This window comes from Aotus nancymaae, unplaced genomic scaffold (assembly GCF_030222135.1).
Source record: "Aotus nancymaae isolate 86718 unplaced genomic scaffold, 86718_ANA_hifiasm-v0.15.2.pri h1tg000014l, whole genome shotgun sequence".
Taxonomy (NCBI): domain Eukaryota; kingdom Metazoa; phylum Chordata; class Mammalia; order Primates; family Aotidae; genus Aotus; species Aotus nancymaae.
Genome location: NW_026988425.1, coordinates 63,997,380 through 64,010,426, shown reverse-complemented (window position 1 = coordinate 64,010,426; position 13,047 = coordinate 63,997,380). Strand labels below are relative to the sequence as shown.

At 39.7% G+C, this 13,047-nt stretch overlaps 1 protein-coding gene across 1 annotated transcript in view; it reads right to left on the bottom strand.

Moving 5' to 3' along the window:
* MCCC2 (methylcrotonyl-CoA carboxylase subunit 2) overlaps positions 1–13,047 on the bottom strand; it is a 66,694-nt gene that overhangs the window by 22,395 nt on the left and 31,252 nt on the right. The window contains exons 8-10 of the mRNA XM_064376038.1: positions 10,309–10,373; positions 7,324–7,423; positions 7,120–7,215 (exon numbers count right to left, since the gene is read on the bottom strand). Of these exons, the coding sequence (XP_064232108.1) occupies positions 7,120–7,215; positions 7,324–7,423; positions 10,309–10,373 (261 nt within the window). The remainder of the gene's footprint in view (positions 1–7,119; positions 7,216–7,323; positions 7,424–10,308; positions 10,374–13,047) is intronic.

Sequence of the window (13,047 nt, the reverse complement as noted above, 5' to 3'; positions counted from 1 at the left end):
AAAATTTCCTAGATTTATACATAGAATAATATATCTTTAGCTGAACTTAAAAGCTATGACTTTAATACATTTTTTTGAAAAGAATGTAAAGTTTTAAGCTGTTGAATGAGGGGTTAAAGGAAGCAGACAGATAAGATGATACTATCCCTATTTCTAGAAGCAGAAAACAACATTCAGAGAGATTAAATCCCAGGACTACAGACTGGGAGAATGAGAACTGGAACCCAGGTTTTCTAACTCAGATTCCAATACTGTCCCACAGCTCCATATGCTATTAAGACTTCCATAAAAGGGGCTGGGCATGGTGGCTCACACCTGTAATCCAGCACTTTGGGAGGTTTTGGCAGGAGGACCCCTTGAGCGGTCTAGCATGGCTGTTTCTGTTGGTGCTGTGGGTCTCTGCACAAAAACTCAAACAAATCTGGGTGGCCATTTCAACAGGCACCTGGAACTCCTGGGATACAGAGCTGCCCATTCAACTGAAGAAAGGGGGCTGAAACAGACAGCCAGGTGATCTGGCTCAGTGGGTCTCACCCCCCACAGACAGCAATCTGAAACACTCTGGATTGACAGTATTACAGCAAGCGCAGCTGGACCCGGGACAGTACAGCTCAGTGGGGGAAAGGGTGTCCACCATTACTGAGGGAATCCACCACTACCAACGCAGTCCTCCATTACAGAGGCAGTCTGCCATTACCGAGGCCATCCACCATTTTCGAGGCTGTCTGTCATTACCGAGGCAGTTCTAACAGGAAGTTCACACAGCAGCTGGGCAGAGCCCACAGCAGCTCAGTAATGCCTTTGCTGGCAGACTGTGACTAGGCTACCTCCTTGCTGGGCAGGGCATCTCTGAAAAAAGGCAGCAGCACTTCAGGAACTTATAAATAAAGCCCCAGCTTCCCAGGACAGACCACCTGGGGAAAAAGGTGGTTATGAGTTCCACTGCAGCAGGCTTAAATGTACCTGCCCAGAAGCTCTAAACAGAACAATGGAGCTCCCAGCTCAGCACCTGAGCTCCTAAAAGGGACAGAGTGTCTCCTGAAGCAGCTCCCTGACCACTGTATATCCAAAGAGACACTCATAAAGGAGAGCTCAGGCTGACATGTGGCAGGTATCCTCCTGGGACGAAGATAACAGAAGAAGAAACTGGCAGCAACCCTTACTGTTCTGCAGCCCTGCAGGTGATCCCCAGGAAAGCAGGGTCTGGAGTGGACCTCCAGCAGGCCCACAGCCGAGGGGCCTGACGGTTAGAAGGAAAACTAAAAAATAGAAAGAAATAACTTCACCATCAACAAAAAGGACATCCACTCAGAGACGCCATCCGAAAGTCACCAACTACAAAGACCACAGGTAGGTAAATCCACAAAGGTGGGAAGAAACCAGCGCAAAAAGGATGAAAACACCAAAAACCAGAATGCCTCCCCTCCTCCAAGGGATCACAACTCCACACCAGGAGGGAACAAAGCTGGATAGAGAATGAGTCTGATGAACTGACAGAAACAGGCTTCAGAAGGTGGGTAATAGCAAACTTCTCTGAGCTAAAACATGTTTTAACCCAATGCAAAGAAACTAAGAACCTTGAAAAAAGGTTAGATGAAATGCTAATGAGAATAAACAGCTTAGAGAAGAATATAAATGACCTGATGGAGCTGAAAAACACAACAAGAGCACAAGTTTCAATAGCCGAATCGACCAAGCAGAATAAAGAATATCAGAGATTGAAGATAAACTCAATAAAATAAAATGAGAAGACAAGATTAGAGAAAAAATAGTGAAAAGAAATGAACAAAGCCTCCAAGAAATATGGGATTATATGAAAAGACCTAATCTACGTTTGATAGGTGTACCTGAATGTGACGGAGATAATGAATTCAAGCTGGAAAACACTCTTCAGGATATTATCCAGGAGAACTTCCCCAATCTAGCAAGGCAGGCCAACATTCAAGTCCAGGAAATACAGAGAACACCACAGAGACATTCCTCAAGAAGAGCAACCCCAAGGCACATAATCGTCAGATTCACCAGGATTAAAATGAAGGAAAAAATGCTAAGGGTAGCCAGAGTGAAAAGTCGGGTTACCCACAAAGGGAAGCCCATCAGACTCACAGCAGATCTCTCGGCAGAAACCCTACAAGCCAGAAGAGAGTGGGGGCCAATATTCAACACCCTTAAAGAAAAGAACTTTCAACCTAGAATTTCATATCAAGCCAAACTAAGCTTCATAAGTGAAGGAGAAATAAAACCCCTTACGAACAAGCAATTGCTCAGAGATTTCGTCACCACCAAGCCTGCCTTAAAAGAGCTCCTGAAAGAAGCACTAAACACAGAAAGGAACAACCAGTACCAGCCACTGCAAAAACGTGCCAAATGGTAAAAAGCATCGACGCAATGAAACTGCGTCAACTAATGGCAAAACAACCAGCTAGTATCAAAATGAATGAAACAGATCAACAAAACAGAAAATTAAGGATATCCAGGACTTGAACTCAGATCTGGACCAAGCAAACCTAACAGACATATACAGAACTCTTCACCCTAAATTCACAGAATATACATTCTTCTCAGCACCACATCGCACCTACTCTAAAATTGACCACATAATTGGAAGGAAATCACTCCTCAGCAATGCAAAAGAATGGAAATCATAACAAACAGTCTCTCAGACCACAGTGCAATCAAATTAGAACTCAGGATTAAGAAACCAACTCAGAACAGCAGAACTTCAGGGCAACTGAACAACTGGCTCTTGAATGTTGACTGGATAAACAATGAAATGAAGGCAGAAATAAAGATGTTCTTCAAAACCAAAAAGAATGAATACACAACGTACCAGAATCACTAGGACACATTTAAAGCAGTATCTAGAGGAAAATTTATAGCAATAAATGCCCATACGAGAAGCAAGGAAAGATCTAAAATAGACACCCTATCATCAAAATTGAAAGAGCTGGAGGAGCAAGATAAAAAAAACTAAAAAGCTAGCAGAAGACAAGAAATGACTAATATTAGAGCAGAACTGAAGGAGACAGAGACTCAAAAAAACCCTTCAAAAAATCAACAAATCCAGGAGCTGGTTTTTTAAATGATCAACAAAATAGGCCCCTAGCCAGATTAATGAAAAAGAAAAGAGAGAAGAATCAAATAGATGCAATAAAAAACGATAAAGGAGATGTCACCACCGATTCCACAGAAATACAAACTACCATCATGGATTACTACGAACAACTCTATGCACATAAACCAGTAAAACTGGAAAAAATGGATAAATTCCTGGACACTTACACTCTCCTAAGCCTAAACCAGGAAGAAGTTGAAACCCTGAATAGACCAATAACAAGGGCTGAAGTTGAGGCAGCAATTAATAGCCTACCAACCAAAAAAAAAGCCCAGGTCCAGATGGGTTCACAGCCGAATTCTACCAGACATACCAAGAGGAGCTGGTACCACTCCTTCTGAAACTATTCCAAACAATACAGAAAAAGGGAATCCTTCCTAAATCATTTTATGAGACCAACATCATCCTGAAACCAAAACCTGGCAGAGACTCAACAAGAAAAGAAAACTTCAGGCTAATATCCATGATGCGCATAGATGCAAAAATCTTCAATAAAATACTGGCAAATCGAATCCAACAGCACATCAAAAAGCTTATCCATCACAATCAAGTAGGCTTCATCCCGGGGATGCAAGGCTGGTTCAATGTACACAAGCCTATAAACGTAATCCACCACATAAACAGAACCAAAGACAAAAACCACATGATCATCTCAATAGCTGCAGAGAAGGTCTTTGACAAAATTCAACAGCGCTTTATGCTAAAAACTCTCAATAAACTAGGTATAGATGGAACGTATCTCAAAATAATAAAAGCTATTTACAACAAACTCACAGCCAATATCATACTGAATGGGCAAAAACTGGGAGCATTCCCATTGAAATCTGGCACTAGACAAGGATGCCCTCTCCCACCACTCTTATTCAATACAGTATTGGAAGTTCTAACCAAATCAATCAGGCAAGAAAAAGGAATAGAGGGTTTTCAATTAGGAAAGGGGGAAGTCAAAGTGTCTCTATTTGCAGATGACATGATTGTATATTTAGACCATCGTCTCAGCCCAAAATCTCCTGAAACTGATAAGCAACTTCAGCAAAGTCTCAGGATACAAAATCAATGTGCAGAAATCACAAGCTTTACCATACATGAATAACAGACTAACAGAGAACCAAATCAAGAGCAAACTCCCATTCACAATTGCTACAAAGAGAATAAAATAACTAGGAACACAGCTAACAAAGGATGTGAAGGACCTCTTCAGGGAGAACTACGAACCACTGCTCGAGGAAATAAGAGAGAACATAAACAGATGGAAAAACATTCCATGCTCACGGTTAGGAAGAATCGATATGGTGAAAGTGGCCACACTGCCCAAAGTAATTTACAGATTCAACACTATCCCCCTCAAGCTACCTATGACCCTCTTCACAGAATTGTAAAAAAACACCTTAAACTTCATATGGAACCAAAAGAGAGCCCACATAGCCAAGACAATTCTAAGCAAAAGAACAAAGCTGGAGGCATCATGCTACCTGACTTCAAACTATACTACAAGGCTACAGTAATCAAAACAGCTTGGTACTGGTACTAAAACAGAGATATAGAACAATGGAACAGAACAGAGGCCTCAGAGGCAATGCCACACATCTACAATCATCTGATCTTTGACAAACCTGACAAAAACAAGCAATGGGGAAAGGATTACCTGTTTAATAAATGGTGTTGGAATAACTGGCTAGCCATGTGCAGAAAACAGAAACTGGATCCCTTCCTGACACCTCACACTAAAATTAACTCCAGATGGATTAAAGACTTAAACATAAGACCTAACACCATAAAAACCCTAGAAGAAAACCTAAGCAAAACCATTCAGGACATAGGCGTAGGCAAGGACTTCATGACTAAAATACCAAAAGCATTGGCAACAAAAGCCAAAATAGACAAATGGGATCTAATTAAATTCCAAAGCTTCTGTACAGCAAAAGAAACAATCATTAGAGTGAACCGGCAACTTACAGAACGGGAAAAAATTTTTGCAATCTACCCATCTGACAAAGGGCTAATAAACAGAATCCACAAAGAACTAAAACAGATTTACAAGAAAAAAACAAACAAATCCATTCAAAAGTGGGTGAAGGACATGAACAGACAGTTTTCAAAAGAAGATGTATATGAGGCCAACAAACATATGAAAAAATGTTCATCATCACGGGTCATTAGAGAAATGCAAATCAAAACCACATTAAGATACCATCTCATGCCAGTTAGAATGGCAATCATTAAAAAATCTGGAGACAACAGATGCTGGAAAGGATGTGGAGAAATAGGAACAATTTTACACTGCTGGTGGGAGTGTAAATTAGTTCAACCATTGTGGAAAACAGTGTGGTGATTCCTCAAGGACCTAGAAATAGAAATTCCATTTGACCCAGCAATCCCATTACTGGGTATATATCCAAAGAATTATAAATCATTCTGTTATAAAGACACATACACATGTACGTTCACTGCAGCACTATTTACGATAGCAAAGACCTGGAACCAACCAAATACCCATCAATGACAGACTGGACAAGGAAATTTGGCACATATATACCACGGAATACTAAGCAGCCATAAAAAACAATAAGTTCGTGTCCTTTGCAGGGACATGGATGAATCTGGAAACCATCATTCTCAGCAAACTAACACAAGAACAGAAAATCACACACTGCATGTTCTCACTCACAGGCAGGTGTTGAACAATGAGAACAAATGGACACAGGGAGGGAAGCATCACACACTGGGGTCTGTTGTGGGGGACTAGGGAGGGACAGTGTGGGTAGGGAGGTTGGGGAGGGATAACACGGGGAGAAATGCCAGATATAGGTGACAGGGGGATGAAGGCAGCAAACCACATTGCCATGTATGTACCTATTCAACAATTCTGCATGATCTGCACATGTACCCCAGAATCTAAAGTACAATAAAATATATATACATATATATAAAGTGCATACATACACATTAAAATATCAAAACATCAGCCACCTTCTCTAGATGGTAGCATTACAAGCAATTTGATTATTTTCTTTTCTGTATTTTCTATATTTTTCACAATAAATATATAATAGTTTCATAGTCAAGGGGGAAAAGCAAATTAGAATATTAAAATTTCCAGCATAGAATTTGATATTAAGATATTTCCTGGCCGGGCTTGGTGGCTCATACCTGTAATCCCAGCACTTTAAGAGGACAAGGTGGGTGGATCACCTGAGGTAAGGAGTTCAAACCAGTCTGCCCAATATGGCAAAACCCCGTCACTACTAAAAATGCAAAAATTAGCCAGGTGCCTGTAGCACACACCTAAAATCCCAGCTATGCAAGAGGCTGAGGCAGGAGAATCACTTGAACCCAGGAGATGGAGGCTGCAGTGAGCCAAGATTGTGCCACTGTACTCCAGCCTGGGAGACAGAGCAAGACCCTGCCAAACAACGACAACAAAAAAGATAATTTCCTCATTTAAAAACTACTCTACCAACTATGGATACCGAACAAAATAAAAGACTACTTGCTCTAAACCCTAAAAGTTGTCCATCTCAATTACAGAACACTATGTTAACAATGTGTAACCACAGAAACATTTTCAACTATAATCAGGTCTAATCGCTGCAAATGTCATACTGATGTAAAAGGGCATGTTTTTTCTTCCAACAACTTACTGACATTTCATCCATTTCCCAAAACAAGAACAATGAAAAGAAATAGCTGAAAATTGTTAAGTTGCCTTACATCATTCGTAATGTGCACAGGACATGGAGTCTTACTTGTGACCAAATCACATTTTTGTGCAATGAAAACTCTCCAGTCATTGAGGTCCCCCTGTCCCCTCTTTCAGTATTGACTCTGTACCAACGATATCTACAATATGGAAAGGTATCATCGCCGCATACATCACTCCTTACTGAGATCCACATCCATTTCGAGGCATGAACGTATCTTAACAAACTTGAGCTTTGAAAATAGACACACATACAAAGAGACTCACAGCTGGTCAAAAAGTTCACAGTTCCACTTTCACATACCTCTCGGACATCAAAGCTCCTCTTGAGGTTAGTACCAACTATCCCATACAATTCATCAGCAGGAAATAAAGGCTCTTCAGAAGGTTCAATGGTGACCTGCAGACATACAGATCGTGTTAACCCATTTAAAGACTTGATTTCAAGGTGCAGTGAGCCAAAACGCATTTCGGGAAAATAAAAGACACAAGAACATATCGTACTCACATCCAATTTCTTCTGATAATTTAGATTCCTCACAACCTTCCTAGTTAAGTGAAGGGCATGATGATCATCCAAAGCATAGTGGTCACTTACTCCGGACTTTCTACAGAGGAAGGAAACTAAACTCATCAGAACGGGAAGAGGAAAATAATTAAATATTTTAAGTCCCAAGTATCTTCTCTCATCTAAGGATAACAGCACTTTTACTTCTAAAACACTTAAAACATTTGTCATCTTTAATAAATGTCCTTTTAAGAACCCTGGCAAAACTGTATTTTCCTTGTTTTACAAACATGAAAAGCTGAAGTACGCCGAAGGACCTTGACCTAAGACCACAAATAGCTGAATAAGAATGGGGAGAGATGCCAGATATAGGTGACAGGGGGATGGAGGCAGTAAACCACATTGCCATGTATGTACCTGTGCGACAATCCTGCATGATCTACACATGTACCCCAGAACCTAAAGTACAATTAAAAAAACCCATGACTTCTATTTTCTAACCTTACCCTTCCTCTGCTAGATCAAGGGGCCTTGCTGACGAAGGCTTCTATTAAGTACTTATCCCCTCCACCTTAAGCAGAATTGCATGTGATAAAGGCCTACCACAGATGGCACGCTTTCATGATGTAGTTGGTTACAGCATAAACTGTGTACATAACTGAGCTCCTAATGGAGATGCCAACTCTGGTCTCTCATTTCTGAGAGAACTCTGAGCCCCCTCCATACAAAGTTACACTGACAGTAGCCACATCTGAGCCCCCTCCATACAAAGTTACACTGACAGTAGCCACATCTGAGCCCCCTCCATACAAAGTTACACTGACAGTAGCCACAGGCAACAAATGAAAAGGCTTGAATACACTGTCCCTTGGATTATGGGTAAAAATCGGAACTGGTAAAATGGTTCTGTGGCAGGGGCCACAGACGTTCCTGTTCAATATCAAGGGCAGTGAATGAAGAAAGGGCTTGCTCTGGTTATTAGTTCTGTCCCAATTCGATGGTCTGTTATTTCAGATGTAGATCAACTATGACTTTCTAATAAAGTATTTAAAAATCTGTAAAGTCAGGCGAAAAACATACCTAAAAAAAACCCAAAGTGTTAATTTTATGAATAAGGACTAAGCTGCTGCAATCTAAATTTTTATGGCACGCATAGGAAAAAACACCAAATTCCTTGGGAGACATATCTTAGAGCTAGGCTTTCAGTGATTTCATGACACTCTGCTTCAGTACTGGGAGTTTCTGAGTAAGAGCAGAGACCATGTTTATTCCTTTTCATAGCCCACAGATGCCTTGCAAATGATAGACCTTTTTCAATTTCTTTAATTTAATACATTTTACTATTTTATGACTGACCATATCGTTTCAATGCTTCACACATAATATCAGTTATAAATGCTGACTTCTAACTACACTGTCAGAAATCAAACAGAAGCAGAAGGAACAGTTTCTAAATCAGTAAATATTTAACATAAAATGCTTTCTTATGAAAACTGTCTAGTATTTACCAAAACAGCAGGAAAGGAAAACCTTTAATGAGACACTGTATATGTAAGTCTTTGTGTCAAATTAGCTCTTAAGGATGACTTAAGAGAGGTACAGAGAGAACACAGAGCAACTTGTAACTAAGAAATTTCATGGTACCTTCCAAAAACAAAAGTCATCACCCCTAATCATTTCCTCACAATTTTAAACAGGTTATTGTGAATACTACGGATAAGAGCAATAGAGTTATTACTGTCATATGTAGTAGATGCTGTACTATGAGGCAGGCACTAGTCACAATTTGCACTTTATCCATGAGGAAATAAGGTTCAGGGAGGGTAAGCAGTTTGTCTAAGTCCCAAGGGAGGTAAACAGAAGATAAATTCCAGAATCTACACCCTTAACCTAATATATTGCCTACAGCTTTACTTTTTAAAAATACTCAAACTGCTTAAATATTTAGGCTAGGCACAGTGGTTCACTCCTGTAATCCCAGCACTTTGGAAGGGCAAGGCAGGAGGATTACTTGAGGCAAGGAGTTTTAAACTAACCGGAGCAATACAGTGAGACTCCTGTTTCTACAGAACATTTTTAAAAATTGTAAAAAACTGAGGGAAAAAAAAAAACAAAAACCTCCCCCTCAATTGTTTCCCAATTGCTCAAATAAAAAAAAAAGAGTCTAAAAACTCTATCGAGCAACTATGATGATAAACAAACAGGAAAATAATCATAACAGCAATCAACATTTATAGCTAACTTATCCAAAGCAGGTATAGTTTCCAGCAAACCACATGTATTGCATCTCATTTAATCCTGACTCTAGGAGGTAGAGAGTCTTCTTACCCTGAACTCTCATCTAATATGGTCAGACCAATGATGTGATGGAGCCAGCTCACACCTGACTCACAGGAGCCAACTACGTGCATCTGTGTCCGATTCCACAGAGGCATCATGTTGGCAGCTTGAAATCAGCCATGGTGAGATCACCTGTACCACAGAAATTGGCAAATGCCACAAATAGGGTTCTTTTTTCCTCCCCAAAGAACCAGTTACTAAACATTTACCTGCACACCCCAGAGTAGACCTGCTCTCTCTCTTCTCCTTTGTAAGCCTTATCACATATTAGCTACATTTACATAATTCTCTTGCAATTGCCCACCTCCCTGACTAGAACATAAGCTCCTTGAGGTCAAAGACTATATCTACCTTCTTATCTCAGGCACCCAGAACAGAACAATACCTGCTATGTAACAGGTGCTCAATGAATGTTTGTTAAATAAATAAGAAATCTGTCTCTCCAGTCCTTCTTGGCTGATGCTCTAGCTTGGAAATGTAACTCTACAGTTCAAAGAACTGAACATTAAACCAGCAGATCAACAACAAATAAACTGTGGTTTGGTCTGGCAAGTTTAGCACCAGAAACAAATATGTAACACTTCCTTTAAACAAACAAACAAAATGACACTCAATCCTGTAAAGAAACAACCATTTCTGTTTCACCTGCAATGAAGATCAGCACCTCCAAGATCCTCAGCAGATACTTCTTCCCCAGTTGCCGCTTTAACCTACAAGGATAAAAATCATCAGTGAAACTGGCCCGCCAGAGATATAAAAACGCTTCTCAACATGCACATCGCTTAACCAGACTGTACCTACACTTTTTCCTCCATAGAACTAAAGAACACTGTGCTTTCTCATTCCGTGCACCTAGGAAATCTGGAGACTATTATCTCTACTCTACAGGTAAAAAATCTGAACCCAAAGTCAGAAAGAATTTGCCTATAGTCCACAGCAAGCAATGGAGCCTAATTCAAGCCCATTCATTTCCAGCTTAAAGGACCCGAAAGGGCATCCTCTTTCCCGCCATCATGCTGCCCTGACACACATGGTCAAGGCTTTGTGTCTGTGTGTGTGTTCCTCCCACTGACTGGGATCTCTTCGCACTTCCCTGATGAACTCCCACTTACCCTTCAAGTCCCACCTCAAGTCGCCTGCTCTAGCAGCTTTCCTGACCTGCCCAGGCCTTCTCCATGATATTAATAGAGGACTGCCTGCCTATCCACGGTCCAAGGGCATTGCACTTATACCTCCAACATGACATGTGTCAGAATGTAGTTCAGTAATGCGTATGTATGTCTGTCATCTCCTCTATGCTGTGAATTCCTTGATGACAGGAACTGTGATTTATTCATCTTTGAATACGCAAGAACATGCTGAAAAATTCCATTTACTATCACAAACTCAGCATAGCAAAGAGAGGTAGGAAAAAAATCTCCAATTTGTCCTAAACCTAAGATCTAGCAGTGGCCAAAAAGAAAGAAACCCCAGTAATAAATTAAGAATAACTTAATTATAGCCTGAGAAATTCTACCAGGAAAAACAAGGAAAAATAATTTAAGGCTAAATGCCAATCCAACCCCTTAGGAATCATTTATTGATTCCTACTTCTTTGAAGAAAAAGAAACAAATTCATCAACCCAAATAAGAAAAGCTTTTATTAGAATAATGAACATTAATCAAAAATACAGCAGAGAGAGAATAGAGGTAAAGAAAAAGTCTTTCTTGAGGGGAGCTCTAAAAAAAAAAAAGAAAAAAGAAATGAAAGAAAATACAGCATAGAAACAACTTATTACTCACCACATCAAAAGCTTTGTCTTAAATAAAATATCCTTCTGCAGAGAGTTAGTTAAAATTTTCACCTCCAATTATTCCACCCCCAGAACTAAATTCTTGATTCTCTTTCTTCCAAAACATGTAGTGTAAAATAACATTCAGTCCAGACAATAACTAATTATAAGAGGTGTCTGGATATTTAAAGTCGCAAAAAGGAATAAACAAGCGATAAAATTATATTTATTTTCAGAGATCTGACTAATATCCACCAAATAAATAAGAATTTGTCATCGGTTAATATTTATTGAACACCCACAACTCTTTGATAGTGTGATAGGTGCAAAGATGATAGAAGTCAAAGAGAAAATTAAAACAGCTCATTTGACTAAATGACAAGTTCAAAAGATAAACAAAAGACAGGAGAACAAAAAGCTCCTTCAGAAACTTGTGTTACTATCCATTTTTTTCAACCACTTTAAGCTACTAAAAGCTACAGCAACTAAACCCCACACTAAGTGCAAACCCTTCAAAGCCCTTTCTCAACTTTCAGTAAAACACGTGTCAGAATTTAGAATTCTCTAACGGATGAGGCTGTTGCTGCTGCTGCATTTTTTCTCCCCCTGAACGTGGTCTTTCAAAGGTGGATTGCTGGATGGGATCCAGTTCTCCAGCAGAACTTCAGGCTTCCCTGGCTGCCAAGTGGCTTCTTTATAATGTACAAGTTAACTGAATGGACATTGTAACTACTGACCCTGAGACAAAATCTTCTCTCTAAAACCCTTCATGTTATTCCACCATTATGATCTGCCTATATTTCCAAAAAGATGCTTTCAATTTTAATCATATCTTTACTTATTTTCTAGTCAAAAAATAAATAAGAACGGCCCATGAAAGTTTGTGCCTTTTACTACACAAAGGTAAATTCTGAGTGCATTTTCCTCTCATTAACAAATGACAGCTATCACATACAAGAGATATGTTAAAATAATAATAGTAATAACACTGCAGGCTTTTAAAATAATGCCTTGAGACTTTTACATTTGAAATGGTAGCCCTTCAGGCCTACCTGAACCTCAATAAAAGTTATTAAAAGTTAACACTGTCTTGGAAAATATACTTATTTTACACCAAAGGATAAGCTCTATTTAACACATTCTTTCTAGTGAATTTGTATTAGTATTCCATAACCAAAGATGATTCTTGGACAAATTTTTGAAGCAACAGACTTTTTGAGATAGAATTCACATACCATAAAATTCACTATTTTAAAGCATACAATTCAGTGGCTTTTAGTATATTCACAAAGTTGTGCAACCATCACCACTACCCAATTTCAGAAAATTTCATCACTCCCAGAAGAAACCCCATCCTCATTAGCGGCACTCCCATTCCACCCTCCTCCCAGTCCCTGGCAACCACTAATCTACTTTGGCCCTATGAATTTGTCTATTCTCAATATTTCATAGAAGTAGAATCATGTACTTGTCCTTTTCTGTTTCTTTCTTTCTTTTTTTTTGAGATGGAGTCTTGCTCTGTTGCCTAGGCTGGAGTGCAGTAGCGCAATCTCAGCTCCCTGCAATCTCCACCTCCCAGGTTGAAGCAATTCTCCTGCCTCAGCCTCCAGAG